We start from the raw sequence: 23,890 nt of genomic DNA, 5'->3' as shown, positions 1-23,890 counted from the left end.
TATAATAAAAGTCTGCGTCTTTTTTTGTTGTGTCGGAAACGATTCGATCCACCTGAACCAACGGCCTAAAAGAGCCACCATTGATATTCACTCTATATGTTGGTTGATTGTTTGACAAGTGGTTCTTATTTGCTTTAATATATAGAATCCTATAAATACTTGTGGGGTAAATTAGATTGGTGTGTATTAATGATTGTGAGTTCTAACTTTCCATCTCAACTTTATTTCATGCGAATTGACTTAATTCTTTTAGGATTTTATTCGAAAAAACCTAACAAAACCGTATTGCGGATAATTTGCATACAAGACAATGGGGTGGGTTGCAATCCACAAAGGATTAAAGCAGTAACAACATTAATTTGAATCAAATTGTATTTTAATGATTGAATTATATTTTCTTTATTTTGTTCAATTCAAATATAATTTTTTTCTAAAAGATATTATTATAGAAAAAGACAATTCATTTTAATTTTACATATCAACAATTTAAGCACATATGTCTCATTATTAACTAATGGTAAATATAAATGCACATAAATACAGAAGAAGAGTGGTAAACGAAGAACCGTTACACAGTGTGCGTAGTGTGTGTACCATACCAAATTATTTCGGACGTCCACAATTGTTTTCTTCATCATCCTCAATCATCAAACCCTAATCAAAATTTCTCTGCATTTCTGAACTTTTCAACCCGTATTCCGATTCTCAGCCTTGTCGTTGGAGCATCGTTGACGAGAATTCATACGCAAATCGCTGTGCCAATTTCGGCAATATTAGACGCCAATTCCGAGGTACAAATTGGGAACGTAATTTATGTATGTATATGCGTGATTTGGTAATAGTTTTGTGAGAGAGATGGATTTACTGGGGAAGTTTGATCCAAAATTGTAAACTTGATTTAGCTGGCAAGAGGATAAAATGGGTATATCCGATGGATCATTTATTGTTAATTTATTATGTAAACATGGGTCTCTGAATAATGTTGATTTTAGTCTGTATCTGGGTGATTTTAGACGACATGGGAAACTCTATGTGCATGATGTGCAGGAAAGACGGGTAGGTCCCTTGTTGATTTTCTTCTCCTGTTCTCCCCCTCGATTAAGCAACTACGTTTTGTAGTGGCTATGGATAACTTGGTGCTTATTTTCGACCAGGATGTTTTTCAACTCAGCCACTGAGGAGTTGGATGCCTACTATCCTATTAGACCTGAATGCCTAGCTGATGTTGCCAAGACCAGATTTAAGGCCAGGGTATGCAAAAATGTCTTGCTCAGATTTCCAATTTAGTTGATTACTTTAAGCATTTGTTTATATTGGGTGGTTGGATTTAGATGCATTCACGGTCATTTGAGGAATCCAATAATTATTCAAAATTTCTTGAAGTAGTCATGCAGTCTTGAACGTATATTCGACTACCAGATGAGTTATCCTTGTGACTTTTGAATGTAATTTTTGCATCCGCCAGTGCATGTAGGGTTGATATGTTTCTGAAAATGCTCCGTTGGAAGGGAGAAGTGCATATTGTGTGCTTAAACCATTTGTTTATGGTTATCCTTATCATCGTAAACCACTATATTTAATGTACTTGTTTTTTTTTTTATGCTGTTATTTTGCTTTTGTAATATGACATACTTGCTCCAGACCTTATTTTGATAACACAATCTTTTTTTATCTGACTGTATTGTCAGGTAGGCAAGACTCTTAGTCCAAGAAGATGGAATGCAGCATTTTCTCAAGATGGCCATTTGGATATAGCTGGTGTTCTCAGGAGAATCCAAAGAGGGGTAAATTTAAGTTTTGGTGTGTACATTTAGTATTGAGTTTTTGCCTTCACAACAATACTAGTTGTTATAAGTGATATAAGAATCTTCAAACGGCAATCCCGCACTGATGTCCTTCTCTTCATTGGTTTTCCTTGACATGAGCGCCTGTTTTACTTTGTCAGTGATACCTTGCATGGCAACATGGGGCAAGGAAAACTGTATCCAAAATGGGCAAAAGTGCTGGCCTGCAGTACTTCCGATATCCCAAAAAACCATGTGCTTGTTTCACTACAAGTCTCAGTGATTTATATGTTCAGCTTATCAGAATATCACTCATCTTGTTGAAGGATTATTTGATCATGAAATTTGGGGCTATCTACATCCTTTTCGTAACATTGATGTCTGTGCACGTGGACCATGCATGAATCTAACATTATATTCCATTAAAGATACTCATGTTATCGGGGAACTCCTATTGTTGCAGCTAATCCGGCTGAGAGTTGTATTTATGCTGAATGATTAGAGATCATCAATTTATGACTGCAAGTCGCATCAAAGACATGTATGTTATTTGGTATCTAGAATAGACTTAATACTAAATGGCCGTACAGAAATGACCTTACATGCACCTTATTTTGCTAATATTTTGGAATCTCATAGGATTTTACTTCTTGGAAGTTGGATTTCCTGCTTGCCAATTAAGGAAAGGGCATTTTAGAACACAAATCAAGTTGGCTACACTTTTAATACTTACATGCAGTTTGAGCTGGATTTTTTTTTTTCACACAAAAAGAGAATATTCATGCATAACCATTGGCATAGAAGCTTATTAGCTGTGTAGATTAGAAAAATGCTAATTTTCTTTCATTTTTTTGGCAACTATATTAGGGGATTCATCCTACAATTAAAGGGGTAGTCTGGGAGTTCTTGTTGGGATGTTATGATCCCAACAGCACATTTGATGAAAGGAATGAAGTCAGGGAGCGGAGAAGGTACGGAACCTATTTCACTTGAAACAGCTCCTATAAGCTATTGAGTATAACCGAGTGACCTTATTTATGCTGAGGCACAAGTGAATGAAATTGAAGTTTGGTCTCTCCTATTTTTTGCTAATGGAATGCGGGGAAGAAATGGGAATAATTTGTTTTAGTTTGGTTGTTTACACATGATATTTCGAATCTGATAATTTGACTTGAGTCTTGAGTGGAATTGCCTCACTTGTATATATGTCAAGCAAAGGGCTAGTGGTACCTGTGAATTATCTTCCATCCCTTCAAGTTCAATTGCTAGTGCTACTATGTGATATGCTGCTTAATTTCATTGCCAAAAACCTCTCAGGCTTCTTAATATGGGGTCTTGGTGCAATAAGGTATTATGTCCATCTCGATTCACATGTGAGAACATCAACTTCGAGTATTTGTAGTTGTAGGTTGAAGAAAAATCTGTTGTCATCTTGTTGTAAGCTACATTATTGACATCTTATAGATTTATTTTTCGGGGCACATTATAGTATTGATGGATGATGAACCACTGGTAACATGGTTTGACGAGCTTATTGCAATATCAGAAGTTATGTGCTTAAAATGAGAATCTGCCTCAACTTCTAATTGCTTGGGATAAACATGGCTGTGGTTTTTTATTGATTGTTGATGTGGAGGGAATGCCGGAATGGACACTTTACTGAAGAAGACCTCTTTGTCAGTTTTGATCGTGGTGGGGTTGCACTACTATGTGTTCCATATATTCTTAAATATGTGTGTGGATTTATTGTCAGAGTTACAACTTCAATGACCTATAGATGAAGCACATCTATTTACTCTTTGTCTACATTCAGGGAACAGTATGCTGCATTGAAAGCTGTATGTCAAAAGATGGAACCCACCATTGGCAGTGGAAAGTTCATCACAACAGCTATAATCTCTGATGATGGCTGCCCAGTGCAAGATGCTTCCGCTGACGCTAACACAGAAGATAATAATGGTGCCATGTCAAATAGTGGCCCTTCAGATGAAAGGGAGATCCAGTGGAAGCTTAGCCTGCCTCAAATTGGTTTGTCCTTGGGCATAGTTTAATTTTCACATTAAGTTCGATCTAAAATTAAATATTGTCGAGAATTTTGTGTTGTTCATTTTCTTGTAACATTCTTGTGCATATTTCTTTTATTTGATTTCTTGATAATAAAATGTAAAAGCCTGTGAGTCCCTTTTATGATGGTTCTGGTTCATGTGCTCACTCATGCAACCTTTTTCAGTATAGTTGTGCTCTGAGGGTTCTGCCACACATGCTTGAAGGGTTATGTTCATACATTGCTGATTATTACAACTGACACAATCACTGGAATTTGTGCTCTAGGTTTGGATGTTGTCCGGACTGATCGTACTCTTGTATTTTATGAAGATGAAGCTAATCAGGCAAAGCTCTGGGATGTTCTAGCTGTCTACACTTGGATGGACAAAGACATTGGGTATGTTCAAGGTAATTACTTGTGTTTAACCCAAGGCACCAGAACTGCTTGTGAAACGTCTTACCCGTTTGTATTTATTTTGTTCCCTCAAGCAGGAATGAATGATATATGCTCTCCAATGGTTATCCTTCTTGAAAATGAAGCAGATGCCTTCTGGTGTTTCGAACGTGCAATGCGTAGACTAGTAAGATTCCATTGCCCTAAGCAAAATGGTGATGAGCTTATTACGTCAGTGTTGATTAACTTTCAAATTATGTATTTCTGTATTTCCTCAAAGAGTAGGAGTGCTAGTGTTTTAATGGATACAGTGCTATATATCCTCTGAGATTTATCAGGGTAGACTGTGTTTCTGGTATTTCTCAAATGAAGAATTATGACTTTTTAAGGTTTTAACTTGTCTAGCATTGATAACTGATTCTTCATTTTTGTTTGCAAAGAGAGAAAATTTCAGGTGCACCACAACTTCTATGGGAGTGCAATCGCAACTGGGTACGCTTGCCCAAATTATTAAAGCCATTGACCCAAAGCTCCATAATCACCTTGGTATAGCAGCTTCCTTGGTAGAACTTTCCATGTATAATTCTGCATCTCACAATAAGAGGATTTATATCTTTCATTGAAGTGACTTCGGGTAAAGGACTACTGAGTTGTACATTTAACTCTTAGTAACGGGAAACATTTACGATATGAGGGCAAAAGTTTGGGGTTTCATTGGTTATCTAGGAATGCATTGCATGCTGTGCAATAAATTCATGCAGTAAGACTGAGATCTTTTGGAGTCTTCCATATTAGTTGGTCCCCTCTACCCTGTGTATGGACTGAGACACCTACCCAAAAAGGAACATTAGAAAGGGTGGCAAAAGATTAATTCTGGTGTCTGTGTGTCAAATAACATGAATAAAGCTATAGGAACCTATTGATATAATTATGCTTTCTCTCTCTCTAGAATTTTTCTGTGTGCGTCAAGAAACAAAAATAAAGTTGTAGGAGTATATTGATATAATAGTCTGTGCTCACTCTCTCTCTCTCTCTCTCCCCCTGACTTAAGCCCACCTTTCCATTTGGCAGAGGAGGTGGATGGTGGGGAATATTTGTTTGCCATTCGTATGCTAATGGTTCTTTTCCGAAGGGAGTTCTCATTTGTGGATGCAATGTATCTCTGGGAGGTAAAAGAAACCATCTAGCTTTAAATTCTTTACTTGAACCTGCCCTTTCAGCACCCTGGTTTGCACAAATTCTTTAATTGCATAGATTGTAGACTACCTCCTTGTTCACACATTTTTCATTTTCCATTGGATGGAAATATTATAACAGGTTTCTGTTTTTATCAAACTACACTTTTGGTTATATTCTTTGATTCTCTTCCCTTACTGCTATTTGCTAAAATTTGTAATTTAGGTCATGTGGGCCATGGAGTATAATCCAAATATCTATTCGCTGTATGAGGAGTCAAGTGAGCCTGGCAGTGTAAAAAATGGTGAAAAAGTAAATAACAAGATGCTCAAGCAGTATGGAAAGTTTGAGAGAGAAAATATGAAAACTGGATGGACAGACCAGAGAGGTGCCCTTGCTGTTTTCCTTGTTGCTAGTGTACTTGAAAAGAAGAATAAGCAACTTCTGAAAGAGGCTCAAGGCCTGGACGATGTCGTCAAGGTACTTCTTTCCCCGATCTGGCGACTTCATATTGCTTGTCCATCTTTTAATTTGACGAACATGCACTATTTGGAAATCTCTATCTAGATCTTGGGCGAAATCACAGGAAATTTGGATGCCAAAAAAGCACTAAAAGAGGCACTGAAAATTCACAAGAAGTATTTGAGCAAGGCAAGATGCATCCCTGCTATACTTATTACTTATATTCCTCTGGCCTTTATCCTATGTCTCATTGCTCAACTTTGAATGCAGGCAAAGCAACCAGAGTAACCACTTGTGCAGTGTGGCAGCTAGTTTCTTTTTATCTTTTTTGTTTCTTTATTTGTTGTATTTTTTGTATCCATTCTTTTTGAGTTGTGGAATCAACTTTTCTTGGTAGATAGGCATTTGTCATGGATCGTCCCTAGTCGTTGTATTGCACACAGCTCTTTGTAAAAGAAATCAACCCTCAGATCAACCCGGTTATTGTAATTGTCTATAGTAACACCCGTTCTGTTATACAGTTGAATCTGAGATTTTGATGATAGGAATGTAAATTGAACCCAGCCAAATTGAACTGGCTAATTAAAGAATCACAATCTTTCTCTTCTTTCCTTTTCCATTTTGTCCAGTTTATACTGACTGTTGAATAAATTTGTAAAAGAGGAGGGGAATTTGTAACTGTGTGTTGTGCTTATTTTCGGAAAAAAGAAAGCCAAAGTAATTGGTGTCACTCTGCAAACCATAATCCACTATAATGGGTGTCACTCCACATACACAAAATAATTTTTTTGATAAAATTAAAAAAAGAAAAGAGGATACTTATGGCTACATTTCCTAATCTTCTATACATTTTGAAATCAGCTTTTTGGAAAATGATACACACACCCCTCCCCAAAAACGCCAACAACATTATTTAAATTACTCTGATGTTTAACTGTCGTGGATAACTTTGACAATTATATAAAAAATAGAGATAATTTGCATAAATAGACATACATTAAGGATATAAATATAATTATTTAGAAGAATATTATTAATTTCAACTTATACCTAATTGTGCCCACACAATGAGAGAGGACGACTTCAACATCTTTGACTTATGTTACATAAGATTTTATTTGATTTTTTTTTATCATCTTTTTTTCTCCTCTCTTCAATTTTCATTCATATATTATCGTTTTTTCCTCACTATTTTTAAATAAAATATTTAAATTATTTTGCATGTACATCTCGATAGTTTGAAACTTACTAGTAAGTCAAGGATTAATGCTATTTATATACTATAATATTCTAAGTGAGCAAATTATCCCTAAAACAGTAACAATTTACTCACTGCTTTTTCTTAAACGGAGCAACTTAGGAGTTAAATTATTTTATTTTAAAAAAAAAAAGTATCTTGCTTTTTATTTTCATCTATATTATATATAATTGAAGAGGCATGAATTGGTGTCTTTTATACGTCAAATTTTAATATTTAATTTAATTAATTAATTTATTTATTAACTTTCCACCCATCAATTTAACTTCCTACTTCCCTATTATCTTTCCATAGTTTATTCTTTTTTTTTAAAAAAGAAAAAGTAAAAAAATTATTCATTTTCTTGTAACTATTTTTTATAGATTTAATATTAACTTATTATTATTATATATATTTTAAATAATATTTATAAAAATTACACATATAAAATATATTATTAATATATATAAAGTGTTTTGCAGATACTGCAAATCAGGAAAATTGCTTGCATTTTTTCGCGTATAAATGCTAAAAATATGGGTATAGTTTAGGCAGATATTTTTGGTGTGACCAAAACATCAATACGCAGATTCGTTCCTTAAAGGGGGAAAAAAGCGTTGCTCTAAAGCTAGCTACTACTACAAAACCCCATCAAATATCATACTACTACTACTACTAGTAGTGTATGTATACAGGAAGTTTCTGAATTCGATTTCGCCGTCCTATCTACGCTCTCACTCTATTCGTTCAGGTACATCCGGATCTGTATCTCTCGCGTTTTCTCCGCCAATTTTATGCATGTAATTGTGCAGTTTCATAATGCGATTCAATGCTTTGTCGGTTGTTTGGTAGGTTTAGTTATTTGTTGGTTTTCTTAGATGCGTGATTGCTCGTTGAAATTTGTGTTGATGAAATAAACAATTGCGAGAACATCGGAGTGGATCAACTGTAGTCAACTCAGTATTTGACTTGAATTACGGCATCGGAGATCAGATTCGTTTTTTTGAATTTCTTTGACTTTTGGGGTCACTGGTGGCTTGTTTAGTTTTTGTTGATGCTCTAGATCTAGGTTGGGAGTCAATGTCAGGCAGTGATGTTTTTTTTTTTCTTTTTTGCCTGCTGAGGAAATGATTTTTCTGGTATTGTTCGATTCAGTTCCGTATCATGTGTGGTAGGAATGGAATTGACGATTGTATGAGTGCTGTTTAAATGGTGGTATGTTGGATTGGAGTTCTTTTGGATCCTGAGTTTCTACGACGAATCCTATTCCTTTAGTTTGTATCCGGATGGCAGAATGATTTAAGTTGGCAACTTAGTACAATTCAGGGAGATAATTTTTTGTGATTTATCCACTTTGCTGGCTTGTATTTCCAATGGTAAAATTTGGTCTATTTATTTGTAGATTTTCGATATTATTCAGTAGAAATTAAAGCGTGAGAGAAGTCTGTTTCTTTCCTTTATTCTTTCAAATCCAGGATCCAACAGACTCCATTTTTTTTTCCATTATTTTGAAAGGTAACATTATACAATGTTTGCAGTTAAGGAGAAAATGGAAGGGACAGTTTTCGCCCCTGCATTGGATGGAATGAAGCATGTTAAGTCAGCAGATGGAGTAATCCTGACTAAGCCATTCTTGGATGTATGCAAGCTTATTTTACCTGTTATAGGTAATCTCTATTGAGTTTATGGAAGGATCCAATTTAAATGTCGGGTTCTTTATTATGGTCATTTTTCATTTTTGCAGAAATTACAAACTGTGTATCATTATTATTGTCTTTGCTCCCTGGCCATGCTAGCCTGACCCATCAGCCTTTAGGCAAAAGTTTCATGAGTGACATCCTCCTTTTGTGTGTGTTTGGGGGGGGGGGGGAGATGATGAATCTTATGTTATATGGTTATATACAGTCAAGCATTTAAAGTTGTTGATTCGTTTTTCCTTTTCCTACCCTTCACCTTGGACATGTAGTAATAATCTTGAGTTCATAGCTAAAAGTGGATGTAATAAGCAACTCTAATTTGTTATAAATCAGGACTCTAGATGAATGAACTTTTATGTAAATGTTGAGCTGCCATTGAACCTGGAAGCAATATGTGAACTTTTGCTTTGTTTGGGAGGTAAGTATCTGTTGATGTGTCTGTTAAGTCTCATGTTTGTCGTTTCTCTGTTAGGCACTGTATTCTCACGAGTCTTCCTGAGGTCTGAGATGTCTACTAAGATTTACATTTTCCTGTATGTTCTTATATGGGTTAGTTCTTTTTATAAATGTGGGTGAACAGATTTAATGAATGAGGCTCATTTTACTGCTCGTGCACAGATAAGTTTGGAGCGGCTATGGCACTTGTGAAATCTGATATCGGAGGCAATATAACTGTGAGCAACTTACTTCTTCCTCTGCATATGATATACTTGCCCAATGTGTGTTATCTTTTAATCAGCCTAACTGGCCTCACACTGGGGTATCGTTCTTGAGCATATTCTTAAATCAAAATGACACCCTCACTTCTTGTAATGTAGAGGTTGGAGAACAAATACTTGACCAACCCAACAAAGTATGAACATTTATACAGCATGGTACAAGAAGAAGTTGATGCTAAGACTGCTAAAGGCTCATCTAGTTGCACCAATGGTCTTTTGTGGTTGACAAGGTAGAAATGAGCTAAAGCTATGTCTCTTTGTATTAATGCATAATCAATTTTCTGTTGCTCGTATCCAATTTTACGCACATGCATGCACGTGATTTGTAAGTTCTTACTAAAACAAGCATCTGTTGCTTGACAGCAAATGTAAACCATCATTGTGTAACTTGTAGGGCTATGGATTTTTTGGTGGAGTTGTTTCGGAATCTAATTCACCATCAAGACTGGGCGATGTCTCAAGCTTGTACTGATTCATACAACAAGACTCTGAAACAGTGGCATGGTTGGCTAGCCAGTTCAAGCTTTACGGTGAACACTCATAAGCACATTATTTCCATTTAGAGTGGTTGTGATCAGGGATTTAGTAAAGGAGATCAATTAAGGTGGCAATGGTGACATGCGAGGAGCGTCTAATTCACAGTCTCAGTTTTACTGTTCTCTGAGAGCAGCACTACTTTTCAACATCAAAACACACACCAACAACCTTGACCAAATATATAATTTCTTGGTTGAAGATACTGAAGTTATAGGGCATCTTGATATTCTTCTTCATGGATATAACTGTGTCTAGAGTTGAAACAATACAAGCATTTAGCATTGCATTACAGTTAAAGCCCTTCTTTATGCATCAACTCATGAACAATTAACTGCATTCTTAATCATTCTCTAGAATTTGCTTTGTTAACTTTTATCAGGAGCTCATACATCATGTCGGACTGCTAGCAATCAATGTATACTCCAAATCAGCCTTTGAAATGCTTATCGTAACTGAAATTACAGGTTGCTATGAAGCTTGCTCCTGATAGGACAAAGTTCTTAGAAGTCGTAGGGGGCAAAGGTGACGTGAATAGTGATATCGAAAAATTCTGCGCCACTTTCGCACCATTTCTTGAGGAGAACCACAAGTTCTTGGTAAGATCTCTGGCGGACATCTTCATGTTTTTATCATTAGATTAGTTTTTATTTTCCCCCTCTTTCAGACTCTGATATCTGAATATGATTAGTAAGGCTTAATTCAAATACTTTATGTTAAGTAATGGGGTAGGCAATCTTCAAAATTGGTGTAAATAATAATTTATTTATGTTGACCTTGGCAGGCTAGCGTTGGCATGGATGGTCTCAAGTCATCATAGATGACGAACGAAGACTTGTTAAAATCCTGGTTTAATCTTATTCAGTATCAAGCAGTATGCCTTGCTAATAAATCAGAAACAAAAAACAATTTATTTATGTACTTTTGACCCAAGAACTTCTATACATGGCTTTCTTTTGTAAATTCATAACCCACATCAATTCCAAGGTTAGCAAGAAGGTGAAGTTGGATGTTAGAACCTGCTGTTCTTTTCTTCTGCTATACAGTAATTCTTTAATCACTATCTAGTGAGTTTGTTGCTTGGGTTGGTCCCATCCCTCTGTAAATGCAGCTTGTTATGCTACGCTGGCAGTGGCAGCAAATCTTGCTTCATTTCTCTGGCTAAGTGCTGTTCATTCTTCTTTGGGTATGTAGATAAGATCACGCAGTTATACATAATGAGGCCAAAAAGGTGAGAAGCACTAATTATGCGGTGGTTTGATAGCTTTCTTTCATGATCAACTTTTAGTATTCTATCTATCTATATTATTATAACTTTGTTTTCTGGAACACTATCTATATTGTTATAGAAGTATGTATATTGTTATAGAAGTATGAGTAGGCTAAAAAGGTCTCTTTCATTTCTTGATTCAACAAAACTATCCTTATAATAATGTTAGTTTTAGTGGTATTTACGTAAAATAATACTATTGTTATTTTCTAAAACTCAATTTTGATAGTATCTTGATTAATAAATAAATTAATTGAAATCATTCAACTTTAACAATCTTGTAATAAAGTTTTCAAAAATCATTCAACTATTTTTAAATTCGATTCTGACTGTACTAAATTCATCTCTTAGATTAAATAAATTTAAATAAGTATTTTATCTATATTTGTTTAGCACATTTGTATGTACTACTGTAAGACCATAAGCATGAGAAAAGAATTTATATATATATATATAAAATATTTTTTAACCTTTTTCAAAAGACAAGTATTCTTACACAAGCAGTCATAAAAACTTTCACCTGAAATTCTTTTGGTTAATTACTTAAATGTTTAATTATTATAGAAAACAATCTTCATAATTCACTCGAGGAGCTAAATGCATAAATATGAGGTTGGAGCTCATTTTAGCAATCAAGTTATGGTGTCAATACTTTTAATTCATCAAAAAGATTCGTTAAAATCTTTTACTTATTCATTCTATTTATTTAGATCTACTTTCTTTCATACATAGATACTAATAATTAGAGTCAAGAAAAATCATTATATAACAAGTATAAACGTCTTTAGTATGTTAACATCTAGTCCAAGGATGGAGAAAGAACAAATAATGCTTTATTAAAAAATAAATAAAAAACGCTCGTGTATTTTACTATATTGTATGAAATTGTAGATTCTTGCAAACAACACACGTCAGTATGTTGATAATTTTGATCTTTTTTTGGATTTAGTTAAAACCTTCAAGTCTATGGTGCAATTCCTCCCAAACAACAAAAATGGAAGTAAAATAGATCAAAATACGAATGATAAGAAATCAAAACCGTGGTACATTACCCGCGATCATAGTGAAAAAACAAATATGTTTCTTGGTTCTAATTGACCATTCTATTTTTTCGTCCTCTCCATCCCTACTTTTTTCTTTCCATTTTCTGGGATAAAATTGGTGCCTTACTTTCCTAAATATTCGACGGTGCTCTGCTGTTGTTTCAACGATGCATGAGGAACCAAACCAATCATTGCCACTGAAAACCAAAGGTTTCGCATTCACACCACCGCCCCTCCGATTCTACCCATCACATATATTTCTCATAAAAATTAAACAAAACTTAAAAAAAAAAAAAAAGAGTCAACCAAGCCGGAGAGGAAATTCAGATATCTTTCTCCTCTTCTTGATCTCCTCTCTTTTGAACTTGAAGAATCCATAAGAAAAAAAGGTTTATGACTTTCTCGAGTATTTGGTGCAGACATTACAGTTATTTCTTCTTACATTGCATGGATTGAATTGTTAAAGTCTATGGGATTAAACTGAGTTCCTTACAAGGGTAGGTTTCTTCCATTACAAAGAAGAAAGAAACGTAACGATGTCGACTAAGGTGAAAGGCCTCTTCAAAGGCCTCAGATACATTTCCCAGATATTCGGTGAGTATTTCTTAGTCCATCCATCCACTCTTCTTCCCTTTTGTCTTTGTAATAAAATCACAGTTGAGGTGCCGGTTTTCGTGATGTAGAGGAAGACAAAGAACAAGACATGCAGATTGGTCTTCCCACAGATGTAAAGCATGTCGCTCACATAGGATGGGATGGACCGTCGGTTGATGCCCCAAGTTGGGTAATGTCCATCCCTTTCCTCATCACACCATACATTCATTCGGACAAAACATTTCCTTAATCCTTTTGTTGCTCAAATTGTTGTGCAGATGAAAGAGTTTAAATCTGCACCGCTCGAACTCAATGGAGAAACTAGAGAGGACCCTGATATCAAATGGGTTTCTGAAGGTTTGATCAATTCTCATCCTCTTCTTTCCTCCTTAATACATAGCATTGTCTTACCAAAACGACACGCTTGCTCATACGATGAACGAAGAATCAGACGACGAGACATTTCATTCGTGTTAGAATTTTGATTGTTGTAGATTCAAGGAGAAGCATCAGATCAACAGATTCTCCGGGAAGTGACCCCCCTGAGGCGCCAAAACCCTCCAGGCGCCACCACTCAGCAGACGGCAGCCCTGGTGGCTCACCAAAGAAGAAAGATCCTTCTACAAAATCAAGGCAACCTAAGAGAAACCAGTCCACTACGACGGAAGGCAGCACTAGGTCCGCTCGCCAGCTACAAGAATCAAGCCAGGGGTCCGATTCACCATCAAGGCCGGATATCCCCAAGAAAACACGTAGAAAGAAGTCCAAGGAGGCGGTCAATGGTGGTGGATCAACTCGATCAAGATCCAAACTCAACTCCAGTGCCAGCGCTTCTAATGGGACATCCGATGCTGGACCCAATAACGAGCAATCAGATCCCAACCCAAGTGTAAATGATAATGAGAAGGAAAGAAGAGTAATTTCTGAAGAGTAGAGATATATGTTGGTTTTTTGTTTGCTTTGTTTTGGTTTTACATTTATCCATAATCATTTCTGTTTTTGTCCTAGATAGCTAGAGAGCTCACTCAGTCGAGGAAAATTTTTTAGACAACCATGATTATGATGATGATGATGATCCCTTGTGTAAACCAACCATGAACTTCTGTTCTTTTTTTCTTTTTTTTTTTTTTCTCCCTTTTCCCCCCTGAATCTCTGTTCTTATTTGGAACTAATTATAGAATCAGAACACATCTACTAGCTTCATTTCTAATATGATTGCCATGAATGTGGCTTTTGTTTTCTCTGAGGTTCTTGCACAACAGCCTGGAATCCCTTCATATTTACATTTCAGAATTCAGGAACAATTCATGTGAATATTAATGTCAATCAATCCAGACAGAACTGCCCACTAGATTGTCTGAATAAAACAGTTCCAGAAAAGACCAAAACTGATTTTCTATCAACAATTCATCAAGTTTTTTGGGCAATTTTTATACATCTCAAGAAATATGTAACATGTTTCATCTCAACAACTAGCACTCTAACTCGCAAGAAAAAGACAAACACAAAGAAGCAAAAGCCCAATAGGGATAATTGCCATTAAAGAAGCAGCATGTAGGGTTGGACAAGAATTCACATCGAAAAGGGCAGTTTGGGGAATATCTGGTTGTCTGCACACTTTCAGCTGTCCCAGTCTACCACTGATCTTGGCAGACCTTAAGGCCTGATCAATGCAAAGGTCTGAATTGCCCTCCAACTTCAGCTTTCCACCTAATTTGGACAGAAAGCCTGCAGAAAATGGGAGTCTCCCACTCAAATTGTTCTTCTCCAAATTCAACTCACTCACAAACTCCAAATCCTCGAACTCCTCAGGAACAACCCCTTCAAGCCTGTTATTATCTAGCCCTAGATAACACAGATTTCTCAAATGTAACCCCATTGATTTGGGAATATCCCCAACAAGTCCCACACCTGAAAGCCCAATTCCCTTAATACCCCCAAGATTTCCCCATATTTCCGGGATCTGCCCTCCGAGATAGTTCCCACTCAAATACAGTTCCCTCAAACTTGGCATCTCAGCCAAGAACAATGGCACCCCAAAATTACCAAAGCTGTTGTAACTCAAATCCAAGAACTCCAAACTCTTCAAACCCTTCAAGATTTCAGGTATTCTCCCTGACAACCCATTATAGCTCAAATCAATCTTTAACACCTCGCTCAAATTTCCAATGGATTCTGGAACTTTTCCCTCCAACCCATTATCACTTAAATCAAGAACCCTCAGTTTCTTCAAATTCTGAAAAGCAGCCATCAAAATCTCACCTTTGAACTTGTTTCTTGAAACTGTGAGCTGCTCAAGATTGACCAACTGACCAAACCCATCTGAAATCCCGCCAGAAACACCACTTCCTGTCAAAACCAACCTCCTTAAACTCCTCAAGTTACTGATTTTTCCATCCAGAGACCCAACCAATCCTGGGTTTTCAACAAAAACCAGCTCTTCCAAGGAAGCAGAGCGGTTCTGAGAAGACAATGGCGAGAAATCTGGAAATAGGACTTGTGTTAGAGTGAAGCATTTGTAGAAAAAGAGCTTCCTGAGATGGGAAAGCGGCACAAGCAGGGAAGGGTCGAGGGTAGAGTTGGAATCACAGGGCGGGTTGGGGGAATAGTCTGAAACATATCCAAAGCTGAGCTCCGTAACATGGGGTGTCCCGGGGCCGTCCGACGAGGCGGCGGAGTCAGAGAAGTAGTCGCAGACGACGCCATGAGGGGAGGAGGAGCAGAGATCGTCCGGAAATAAGGAGCGCCATGGTATTCCAGAGTTGACAGACTCAAGAATCCGGTAAACCGATTCTTGCTCCGCCGCATCGAGGGGCGGCTGTGAAACGACAAAACTGGAGATGAAGGCGGTTGTTGTGAGAAGGGAGAGCAAAGCGACAGTGTGAGTGAATCCCGCCATTGGAGTTGGGAGACTGAAAATGGTATGAATGTTTTTTAAGAGAGATCGCGAGTGGCCTTATATGGGGGTCGGGACCCGGGGGGGGGGGGAGTAGGGGGTACAAGAGGATGTTTTGTCGAGAAAGGTAGAGATCAAAAGGACAAAGTTGTTTGCAGAGATTTGTTTTGCTGATTCCTTGCAACACTGTGGAATGACAACTTTGTCCTTATTGTTGTCTGTCATCTACGCAGTGGTGATATTTAGCATACAAATATAGTACACCGGTTTTTTAAGGTTAATTGCATGAAAAGGACCTTTACTGTTGAAATTTTTTTATTCAATTCAAGTTTAAAAAATAATAAATTTATATACACTTGCTCTATAATATTCCTCTTATGACATTTAATATTCCTATTTTGCTTGAATTCAAGTACGTTATGATAAATTAAAATTGTATTTTGTATCATACTTTATGTATAAATAAATATCTATAAATTAAATAACTTAAGTTTTATACACATAATATATATATATATATAAAATATAGCACCAACTCATGATAAAAAACTTGGATTATTATTAGTATTACTACTACTACTACTATTATTACTACTAAGCATGTTTGCCCTTCTTAATTTTTAGTCCGTAATTTATAAAAATAATACTTTTGATCATCATCTACTATTTTGTATATAATTTAATAACGTAGATCGCATGTCCAAATTACGTATAGAAAACTGGGTTGCATGGGAATGGGGGAGCGAAATGGATAATGATGGGATCCATCACATCACATCTATTGATCTAAACGCCGAAATATCCAACGGCTCCCATTAATTCGGTGATCCTCTTAAATAACCAGCAGGTAATTAATTGCATTATTCTCTTTCTTGTCCTTTTTCTTAATCAGCACAAAATGTTTAAAAAAGGCAGCCCCTACCTGTTATTCCCCATTCTACCCTTCCAAATCAACAACTTGAATAATTAATATCTCCTAATCACATGATTACCAACACTTATTTTAATTTTTCTTTAATCCTATTGTGATTATGAGTTTGTTTTTGGAGAATTTTAAGTTTTAATTCTCTCGTTCGCTTTGGTTAGCGCATTCTCGAGCCGATTCACTCTCCTTTTATTATGCACTTGGAGACCCATCACGTCTTATAAATCTGTAGTTACAATAGTTGATCGAATAAGAAACAATTTTATAATGTCGAGCAATTAAGCGAAAACGTAAATCTTATAAAAATATTATTATTACTTTGAAACTTATTTATATTCAAATATTTTATTGACTTAGATTAATTAATTATTTATTACACAATTATTGATATTTAATACTAAAAAATTTAACTATTTCCCCTATTCGTAATAGAATAGAAAATCTAACAATTTTTTTTTTGATAAAGTAATGAAAAGAAAAACACAGAACTGGCACTGGCCCTCCCTAGTGAGCTACAAAAGAGCGCAGCGGCGGAGCCGACAGCGACACTGCAGCCGCCGCCGGCTTGTCCCGCCAATGTCCGATTGTCCCTTCTGTAAATGAGAAAGCGACGCGTAACTACTTAAAGCATCTACGTCCACGTGTCGTTCTTTCATTGGGTGGACAGGGAAGGAGTACGGAGGATCCATTTGACAGAGCATGCGAATTCCATTTCCGGGTCTTATATTCCCCATATTCCTCACTGTCGCGTGGGACCCATTCTTCTGCTTTTTACCCTTTTGCCCCATTTTAAACCTTTTCACCTTTGCTTCAAGAATTTGTCTTTGCTTCCTTCCCTTTTCTTAATTTCTTTCACTGTAATAGAAACTAATGTCAGAGGGGAAATTTTTTCAACTACGTGAAAATATAATAAATCATAAATTGCATTTTTGGGTGACTTTTTTTTTCTTTTTTATAAATTACAATAAATTCTTCTAAATTTATCATAAATTTTGAATATCTCTTGTTATTTAAAAAAAATATAAAAATCTCTTAAAATTAATAACCGTCTAACAAATACCCCATTGTAACAGCCCATTAAAAAATAATATTTGTTAGACAATCGTTAATTACAATAGACTATTTGCAATTTTTTAAACAGCAAATATATATTTACAATTACGATAAACCACAGAAGAGCCTGTTGCAATTTAATTTATTTTTTCTGCACTTTCGATTTTATTTATTTCAAAGTAATTATTGGAAATATATTATTTTCGTCCCTAAAGTTCAGTATCGTTCTTAAAATTTTAAATTCGCTAGCATTGTCTCTCCAAAATTTCTTACTTAAAAAATCTTCCATTTTTCGCTCTTTCTTTGAAAAATGAATTGCGAAGAGTTGCATTTGGTCACGAGGAAACCGTCTCTCCAGTCACTTAATTTTAGCAAATAAAAATTTAAATGATACGTACTTATCAAGTACGCTTCAACTGCTAGTATAAGTTCAATGTACGGGCATGATTCGATTATGTTTAAACGTCTGTTCATGAATTTTTATGTTTTTTATTCGTATACCGTGCATTACATCATCAATATATTCAAATTTAATAATTAATTCAATACATCAATAATTCAGATCAACAAATATTAAATTAATACATCAGTAATTGAATAAGTTAAAACAAGACGAAAAAATAACAAATTATTATATAAATATAGACATACATTTATATTCATACAACTCAAAACTCACAAGGGAGGATTGAATATCATATAAAGTGAATATGGTATAAGTTGGGCCTTGATAATGTTTGCAAGCCCATTTTCATGATCATACTATGAAAACAACTAGCCCATGACTTTGAATTGGGCCGGGCCTAACATGGATTTTTTTCGGGTTGACCCGAACTCGACTAATTGAAGACAAAACGACAATCTAATATTAAATAAAAAGATTTTAATTAATACATAAAACCACGTAATTACGAACTCAAAATGAAATAATTGATAATAAAAAAAATATTAAAAATCAAGGAGACAAAAATAATCATACCTTAACTTATTATGTTCTTCTTTTCTGTTTGTTATGAATTTGAAATATTTTTTATTATTTGAAATAATAGATAAACACAAAATTTATAATTAACACATAAACTATACATTTCATGAACTCACGAAAACAAAATTTAATAATAAAAAAATTAAAAAGAAAAACAATGAAAAATGTTTCAAACATATGAAATTTCATAAAAATTAATATTAATATGGTAAATTATATATTTAATTGTTAGATTATATTTTGTATAATTAAGTGCAATAATTGACTCGAATGCATAGAGCACATAAATAATTCAATTTAAAAAACAGTTACATATTGCAATTTAAGCATCGCTTCAATTAATGAAAACAAATGAGAAAAAGAGTAATTTAAATATCTTACGTTTTTTTTTCTAAAAGATACAAACTTCTTATTTATTAAGGATTATTATTTATCCTAAATATTTTAACAATGCAAGTTTTGAAAAATGAAATGTCCAATTTTCAAGACTTATCAAATTTAGTATTTCAAAAATAAGGGGGAAAGAAATAGGGATTTCTCTCTTCTCTGTAGAAATTAAATCCCACTCTCCATATTTCTGTAAGTCGAAGCCAGATAAAAATAATATAAAGTAAGTAGGTCAAATGGACTATTTATATGCTATTGCAGGAAGAAGGGTCAATTTTTTCTCTAACAAAAAATACTTAACAGCCACGTGTTCGGTACGTGACATACACTATTAAATTGTTGGTGGAAAAAGTAGATGAAGACAAAAAAAAATCCTAACTGTTTTAAGTTACGGGACTAAATATATTAATCATTTAATATATGGGACCAAAAATGAAACATGCCTAATTTATGAAATTGAGAATGCTATTTTCCCTAATAAAAAAAAACTAAAAAGTTTAGAAGTTAAAATTGTGCATCTTGATCAAAGGTGCCCTTCAATATATATATAACTATTAATTTGTGGCACACCTATGTGTGTGCAAATTCTAATATATATTGTTTGAAACAAAATACATTTAAAAATATTTATTATTTAATAAGTTATATGTAAAATAATAAGTTAATACAAGAAAATGATACGTAATTTTGATCTCATAAATTAGGAAATATTTTTATCAAAATCAAATTCGACTAAACAAAATTCATTTTATCTGAATTTTACACTAATTATAAAAAAAAGTATATTACACGTGTTATATATTAAACTGAATTTTACACTAATTACATAAAAAATATATTACACCTGTTATATAATTAATTTAGATTAGATTAAACTTAATTTAGGTTGAGATTTTTGGATGGATTAGTTGATTCTTAACGGAAAAGCCGCCAACCAAATTTCATCCAGAAGCCGACAGATGAGAAACGCTACTTTCAAGAAATGCTCATCATACATATCTTTGCAAACACACCAAGACTATAAGTTCACGTCGTCAAATCAAATTCTCATAGAATTTCCGAAGTCCCACTTCCACTTTGGAGACATTATTGTAGTGAAATACTATAATCATATCAGAATTAGACATCATCGTCATCATCATAGAATAAAATAAAAAGGAATAGCAGAGCAGAAGATAACGGGTCAGTAATGAAGGGAGAAGAGCCCCATCTCTTGTTGAGGGGAGGCAGGAGGAACTGCTCCAGCTATAGTCATGGCTTCTCTTCATCTCAGATCCAGTCACTGGCTGCCATTTGTCAGACCCTTATTCCTCCCCTCCCACTTGATGATAATGACAATGATGACGCCAATTTGCTGCACCAGCCTAATCACTCCTTCTACAAGTCTTCAGGCCCTGATGAGGTAATGTTTTCTGCGTGCTTACGGTTCCTGATTCGTTTCGTTATGGTTTATAGCGCTTCATAGTGTTCTTGGCTATTGTAGTTCTTATATTACGAATGAGACCTGATTCCAGCGGCGAATTTGACAGAAGCTTCTTCCGTGCTTTGTCTCGTTTCGATGTTGATTATTGTAGGATTGTACGTTTTGATGAAATATTCATTATTAAAGGAGGATCTTTAGTGAAAGTTGACTTGAGTTGAAGTATAGATTCTGCAGTGTTGTAGACTTTTTGTGGATTTTTCAGCTTATTGGGCACTATGCATGCTTCTTGTGCGAAATGGTTTCATGTATTCTCAGTTCTTGGTCCTTGTAAATTAATAGGTGGCAGAGCTATTGGTGAAGAGGGGGATTCCGGCAGCCGTGTTCATAGTGAGCTTAGTGTTAAAGTTTCTGTCAAGCAGACTGGGAACACTTTTGCTTTGTGGGTGGATTTGTTTGGATTGGAAGTGGCCGTTTGTGCACAGTTTCTGTGAATTAACCTTGAAGAAAAGGGAAGCTATTCTTCAGAAATGGTCTAGAGAAACTTTGTTCCTGCCTTTAAGAATAGCTTTCTTGTTGCTGAAAATCATGTGCCTCTTTGTCTTTTTCTCTTGGGTAATACTTCTGATCCACTGATCTTTTCTCCCAAGTAAACGGGGGCTTGCTTTATTGATTCTTATATTTCTTAGGAACCCTTTGTGCTGCAGACTGATGAGAATTCAAGTAACCCTGCTTGGGAAGCAATTGGATACCAGGTGGAGGCCATCGAAAGAGAGACGAAGCGCGAGAAAGAAAGGCCACTTGAAAAAGGTATTATCGAGATTATGAATGAAGATGAGTTGTCCCTAAAGAAATCCCTCGTTCAAAAAGGTATAAACATTGCTGAGGATGAAAATGAAAATGTGTATAAGATCAAATGCGATGTGGTGATTATTGGATCTGGTTGTGGGGGAGGGGTTGCTGCAGCGGTTCTTGCAAAATCAGGCCAGAAAGTGCTGATCCTGGAGAAAGGTCACTACTTTGTCCCAGAAGATTACTCTGGTCTTGAAGGACCTGCTTTCTCTGAATTATATGAATCTGGTGGGATGCTAACAACTACAGATGGGAAAATAATGGTCATGGCAGGAACGGCGCTTGGTGGCGGTTCGTCTATAAATTGGTCGGCTTGCATAAGAACTCCAGATTATATTCTGAAAGAATGGTCTACAGAAAATAAGATACATCTCTTTGGCAGCCATGAATATCAATCTGCTGTGGATGCTGTGTGCGAGAGGATTGGTGTCACTGAAAATTGTGTGCAAGAAGGATTTCAAAACCAAGTTCTTCGGAGAGGTTGTGAAAATCTTGGCCTAAAAGTTGAGCCTGTGCCAAGAAACTCATCGACTTATCATTACTGCGGTTCTTGCTGTTATGGCTGCAGAAGAGGGGATAAAAAGGGAACTGACTCCACTTGGCTCGTTGATGCTGTCAAGAACAGTGCAGTAATCTTAACTGGATGTAAAGCTGAAGCACTCATGCTTGTTACTGACAACAAGGAAAAAGATCGAAAAAGATGCCTTGGAGTGATTGCAACTGCTGAAAACAAGAACATCAGGAAGAAGCTTCAAATAGAAGCAAGAGTGACTGTTTCTGCTTGCGGTTCTCTCCTCACTCCCCCATTGTTGATATCTAGTGGACTGCAGAACAAGAACATAGGCAAGAATCTGCATCTCCACCCTGTTTCATTGGTTTGGGGATACTTCCCAGAATCTTTAGTAGAACTCAAAGGTAAAAGCTTTGAGGGTGGGATTTTAACTTCCCTCCATAAGGTCCAATCTGAACAAGAATCAGATATCCAAGCTATAGTGGAAGCTGCAGCACTTGGACCTGGCTCATTCGGCGCCTTGTTCCCTTGGGTCTCGAGACGTGATATGAATGACAGGATGACTAAATATGCTAGAACTGCAGTTCTATTTGCACTACCCAGAGATCATGGCTCCGGGGAAGTGAGAAAACAAGGACACATCAAATACAGGTTGAGTGCAGTTGACAAAGAAAATCTGAAAACGGGTTTGAGACGAGCTTTGAGGATTCTCGTTGGAGCGGGAGCTGCGGAAGTGGGCACTTTTAGAAGTGATGGACAGAGGATTAGGTGTAAAGGGACTAAGAATGAAGACTTGGAAGAGTTTCTTGACACAGTTACAGCAGTTGGAGGACCGAGGTCTAGATCAGAGTACTGGACTCTTTACTGCTCTGCTCATCAGATGGGCAGCTGCAGAATGGGGGCGAATGAGGAAGATGGAGCAGTCGACGAAAACGGAGAATGTTGGGAAGCAAAGGGCCTATTTGTGTGTGATGGCAGTGTTCTCCCAAGCGCCGTTGGTGTTAACCCAATGATCACTATCCAATCAACTGCTTATTGTATCTCCAAGAGACTAGCTGACTCCCTCAAAGAAGGAAAGCTCTTGTAACCTAGGATATTTCCCACACATCAAATTTTATGTAACCAACAAGTTTGAAATAAGTTGACACATGTAATATATTAGGTTCACATTGGTGCCTTCAAGACGGACAACCACTGGTACTTTCAGTTGAACCCGGAACAGAGACATAATGGAGTTCAGAACTGTGCATGGCAATCTCATGGAAAGCAAAAAGAACACTGGTGTTCGACAGAGACCACAACAGAATTACCTGTCCTTCAGATGCATTTCCACCAACATCAAGAAAATTGGCAGCAGTTCCTCCGTGTAACTTAATTATGTCCATGGCCAATCCAGTGCCATTCACCAGTCAAATATCCATTTAAAATATTTTTGAATAAATTAAATGAATGATTCATATTAAACTTCATGATACGAAAAAACATCGAGTTTGCAGAAAGCTTATTCGAAAGAGAAGAATGCTCGTTTGGTAAAATAAGTTGACAGCAATGGAGACCACAAGGAAGACGGCATGCAACATGATGCATGTAGGACATTAGCACAATCACATACGCTTTTGATGTGAAAACAAGAAAAACCCTAATTTGGGACAAAGATCCGAATAACTCAAAAAGAAAATCAAACCAAAATCAAAGAAGGAAAAAAGAAAGAATTTTTACAAAATGAGGTAAAAATCTCAAAATGTAAAAAATAAGATAAAAAGACTGTCGAAACAAAGACACCAACAGTCAAAAAAGCAAAAGACACCAGTTGGCAAGCAATTGACCGACAAGCCATAAAACCATAGCAGGAAAGTCGAGAGCCAAAAATAGGGGAAGGTTATTGAGAGCCTTCCTAAATCCTCT

At 35.9% G+C, this 23,890-nt stretch overlaps 5 protein-coding genes across 8 annotated transcripts; 4 read left to right on the top strand and 1 right to left on the bottom strand.

The window, feature by feature from the left end:
• The first annotated feature begins 531 nt into the window (after window positions 1-531).
• Window positions 532-6,469, top strand: LOC105163435 (rab GTPase-activating protein 22). Of its 3 annotated transcripts, XM_088881262.1 has the most exons (13): window positions 532-791; window positions 1,014-1,056; window positions 1,155-1,251; window positions 1,689-1,784; window positions 2,652-2,755; window positions 3,598-3,812; window positions 4,116-4,238; window positions 4,323-4,411; window positions 4,665-4,770; window positions 5,296-5,393; window positions 5,626-5,880; window positions 5,968-6,051; window positions 6,133-6,469. In XM_088881262.1, the coding sequence occupies exons 2-13, from the start codon at window positions 1,019-1,021 to the stop codon at window positions 6,148-6,150; spliced, it is 1,323 nt and encodes a 440-aa protein (XP_088737388.1). In that variant the 5' UTR covers window positions 532-791; window positions 1,014-1,018; the 3' UTR covers window positions 6,151-6,469. The 3 variants fall into 3 exon arrangements, with proteins under 3 accessions (XP_088737388.1, XP_088737389.1, XP_088737387.1); XM_088881263.1 differs by lacking the exon at window positions 1,014-1,056; XM_088881261.1 differs by having other exon boundaries at window positions 532-1,056.
• A 1,206-nt stretch (window positions 6,470-7,675) lies between these two features.
• GLTP1 (glycolipid transfer protein 1) lies at window positions 7,676-11,067 on the top strand. The gene is made up of 7 exons (XM_011081776.3): window positions 7,676-7,850; window positions 8,638-8,766; window positions 9,415-9,470; window positions 9,615-9,745; window positions 9,910-10,045; window positions 10,517-10,648; window positions 10,834-11,067. Exons 2-7 carry the CDS (start codon window positions 8,649-8,651, stop codon window positions 10,867-10,869), a joined length of 609 nt encoding a protein of 202 aa, XP_011080078.1. The 5' UTR covers window positions 7,676-7,850; window positions 8,638-8,648; the 3' UTR covers window positions 10,870-11,067.
• Window positions 11,068-11,257: 190 nt separating this feature from the next.
• On the top strand, window positions 11,258-14,172 carry LOC105163437 (PAK-box/P21-Rho-binding family protein). The gene is made up of 4 exons (XM_011081777.3): window positions 11,258-12,956; window positions 13,046-13,146; window positions 13,235-13,313; window positions 13,451-14,172. The coding sequence occupies exons 1-4, from the start codon at window positions 12,899-12,901 to the stop codon at window positions 13,888-13,890; spliced, it is 678 nt and encodes a 225-aa protein (XP_011080079.1). The 5' UTR covers window positions 11,258-12,898; the 3' UTR covers window positions 13,891-14,172.
• A 176-nt stretch (window positions 14,173-14,348) lies between these two features.
• Window positions 14,349-15,945, bottom strand: LOC105163439 (ROP-interactive CRIB motif-containing protein 7). Its single transcript, XM_011081778.3, has one exon. The coding sequence runs from the start codon at window positions 15,853-15,855 to the stop codon at window positions 14,437-14,439; it is 1,419 nt and encodes a 472-aa protein (XP_011080080.3). The 5' UTR covers window positions 15,856-15,945; the 3' UTR covers window positions 14,349-14,436.
• A 4,265-nt stretch (window positions 15,946-20,210) lies between these two features.
• Window positions 20,211-23,152, top strand: LOC105163440 (long-chain-alcohol oxidase FAO2). Of its 2 annotated transcripts, none has more exons than XM_020694795.2 (3): window positions 20,211-20,604; window positions 20,965-21,237; window positions 21,312-23,152. In XM_020694795.2, the coding sequence occupies exons 1-3, from the start codon at window positions 20,392-20,394 to the stop codon at window positions 23,070-23,072; spliced, it is 2,247 nt and encodes a 748-aa protein (XP_020550454.1). In that variant the 5' UTR covers window positions 20,211-20,391; the 3' UTR covers window positions 23,073-23,152. The 2 variants fall into 2 exon arrangements, with proteins under 2 accessions (XP_020550454.1, XP_011080081.1); XM_011081779.3 differs by having other exon boundaries at window positions 20,213-20,604; window positions 21,330-23,152.
• Window positions 23,153-23,890: the final 738 nt, after the last annotated feature.

This window comes from Sesamum indicum, linkage group LG6 (assembly GCF_026168435.1).
Source record: "Sesamum indicum cultivar Baizhima isolate 11 linkage group LG6, ASM2616843v1, whole genome shotgun sequence".
Lineage (NCBI taxonomy): Eukaryota > Viridiplantae > Streptophyta > Magnoliopsida > Lamiales > Pedaliaceae > Sesamum > Sesamum indicum.
Note: the sequence above shows the minus strand (reverse complement) of the source record. Positions and strands in the feature narration are given on the sequence as shown.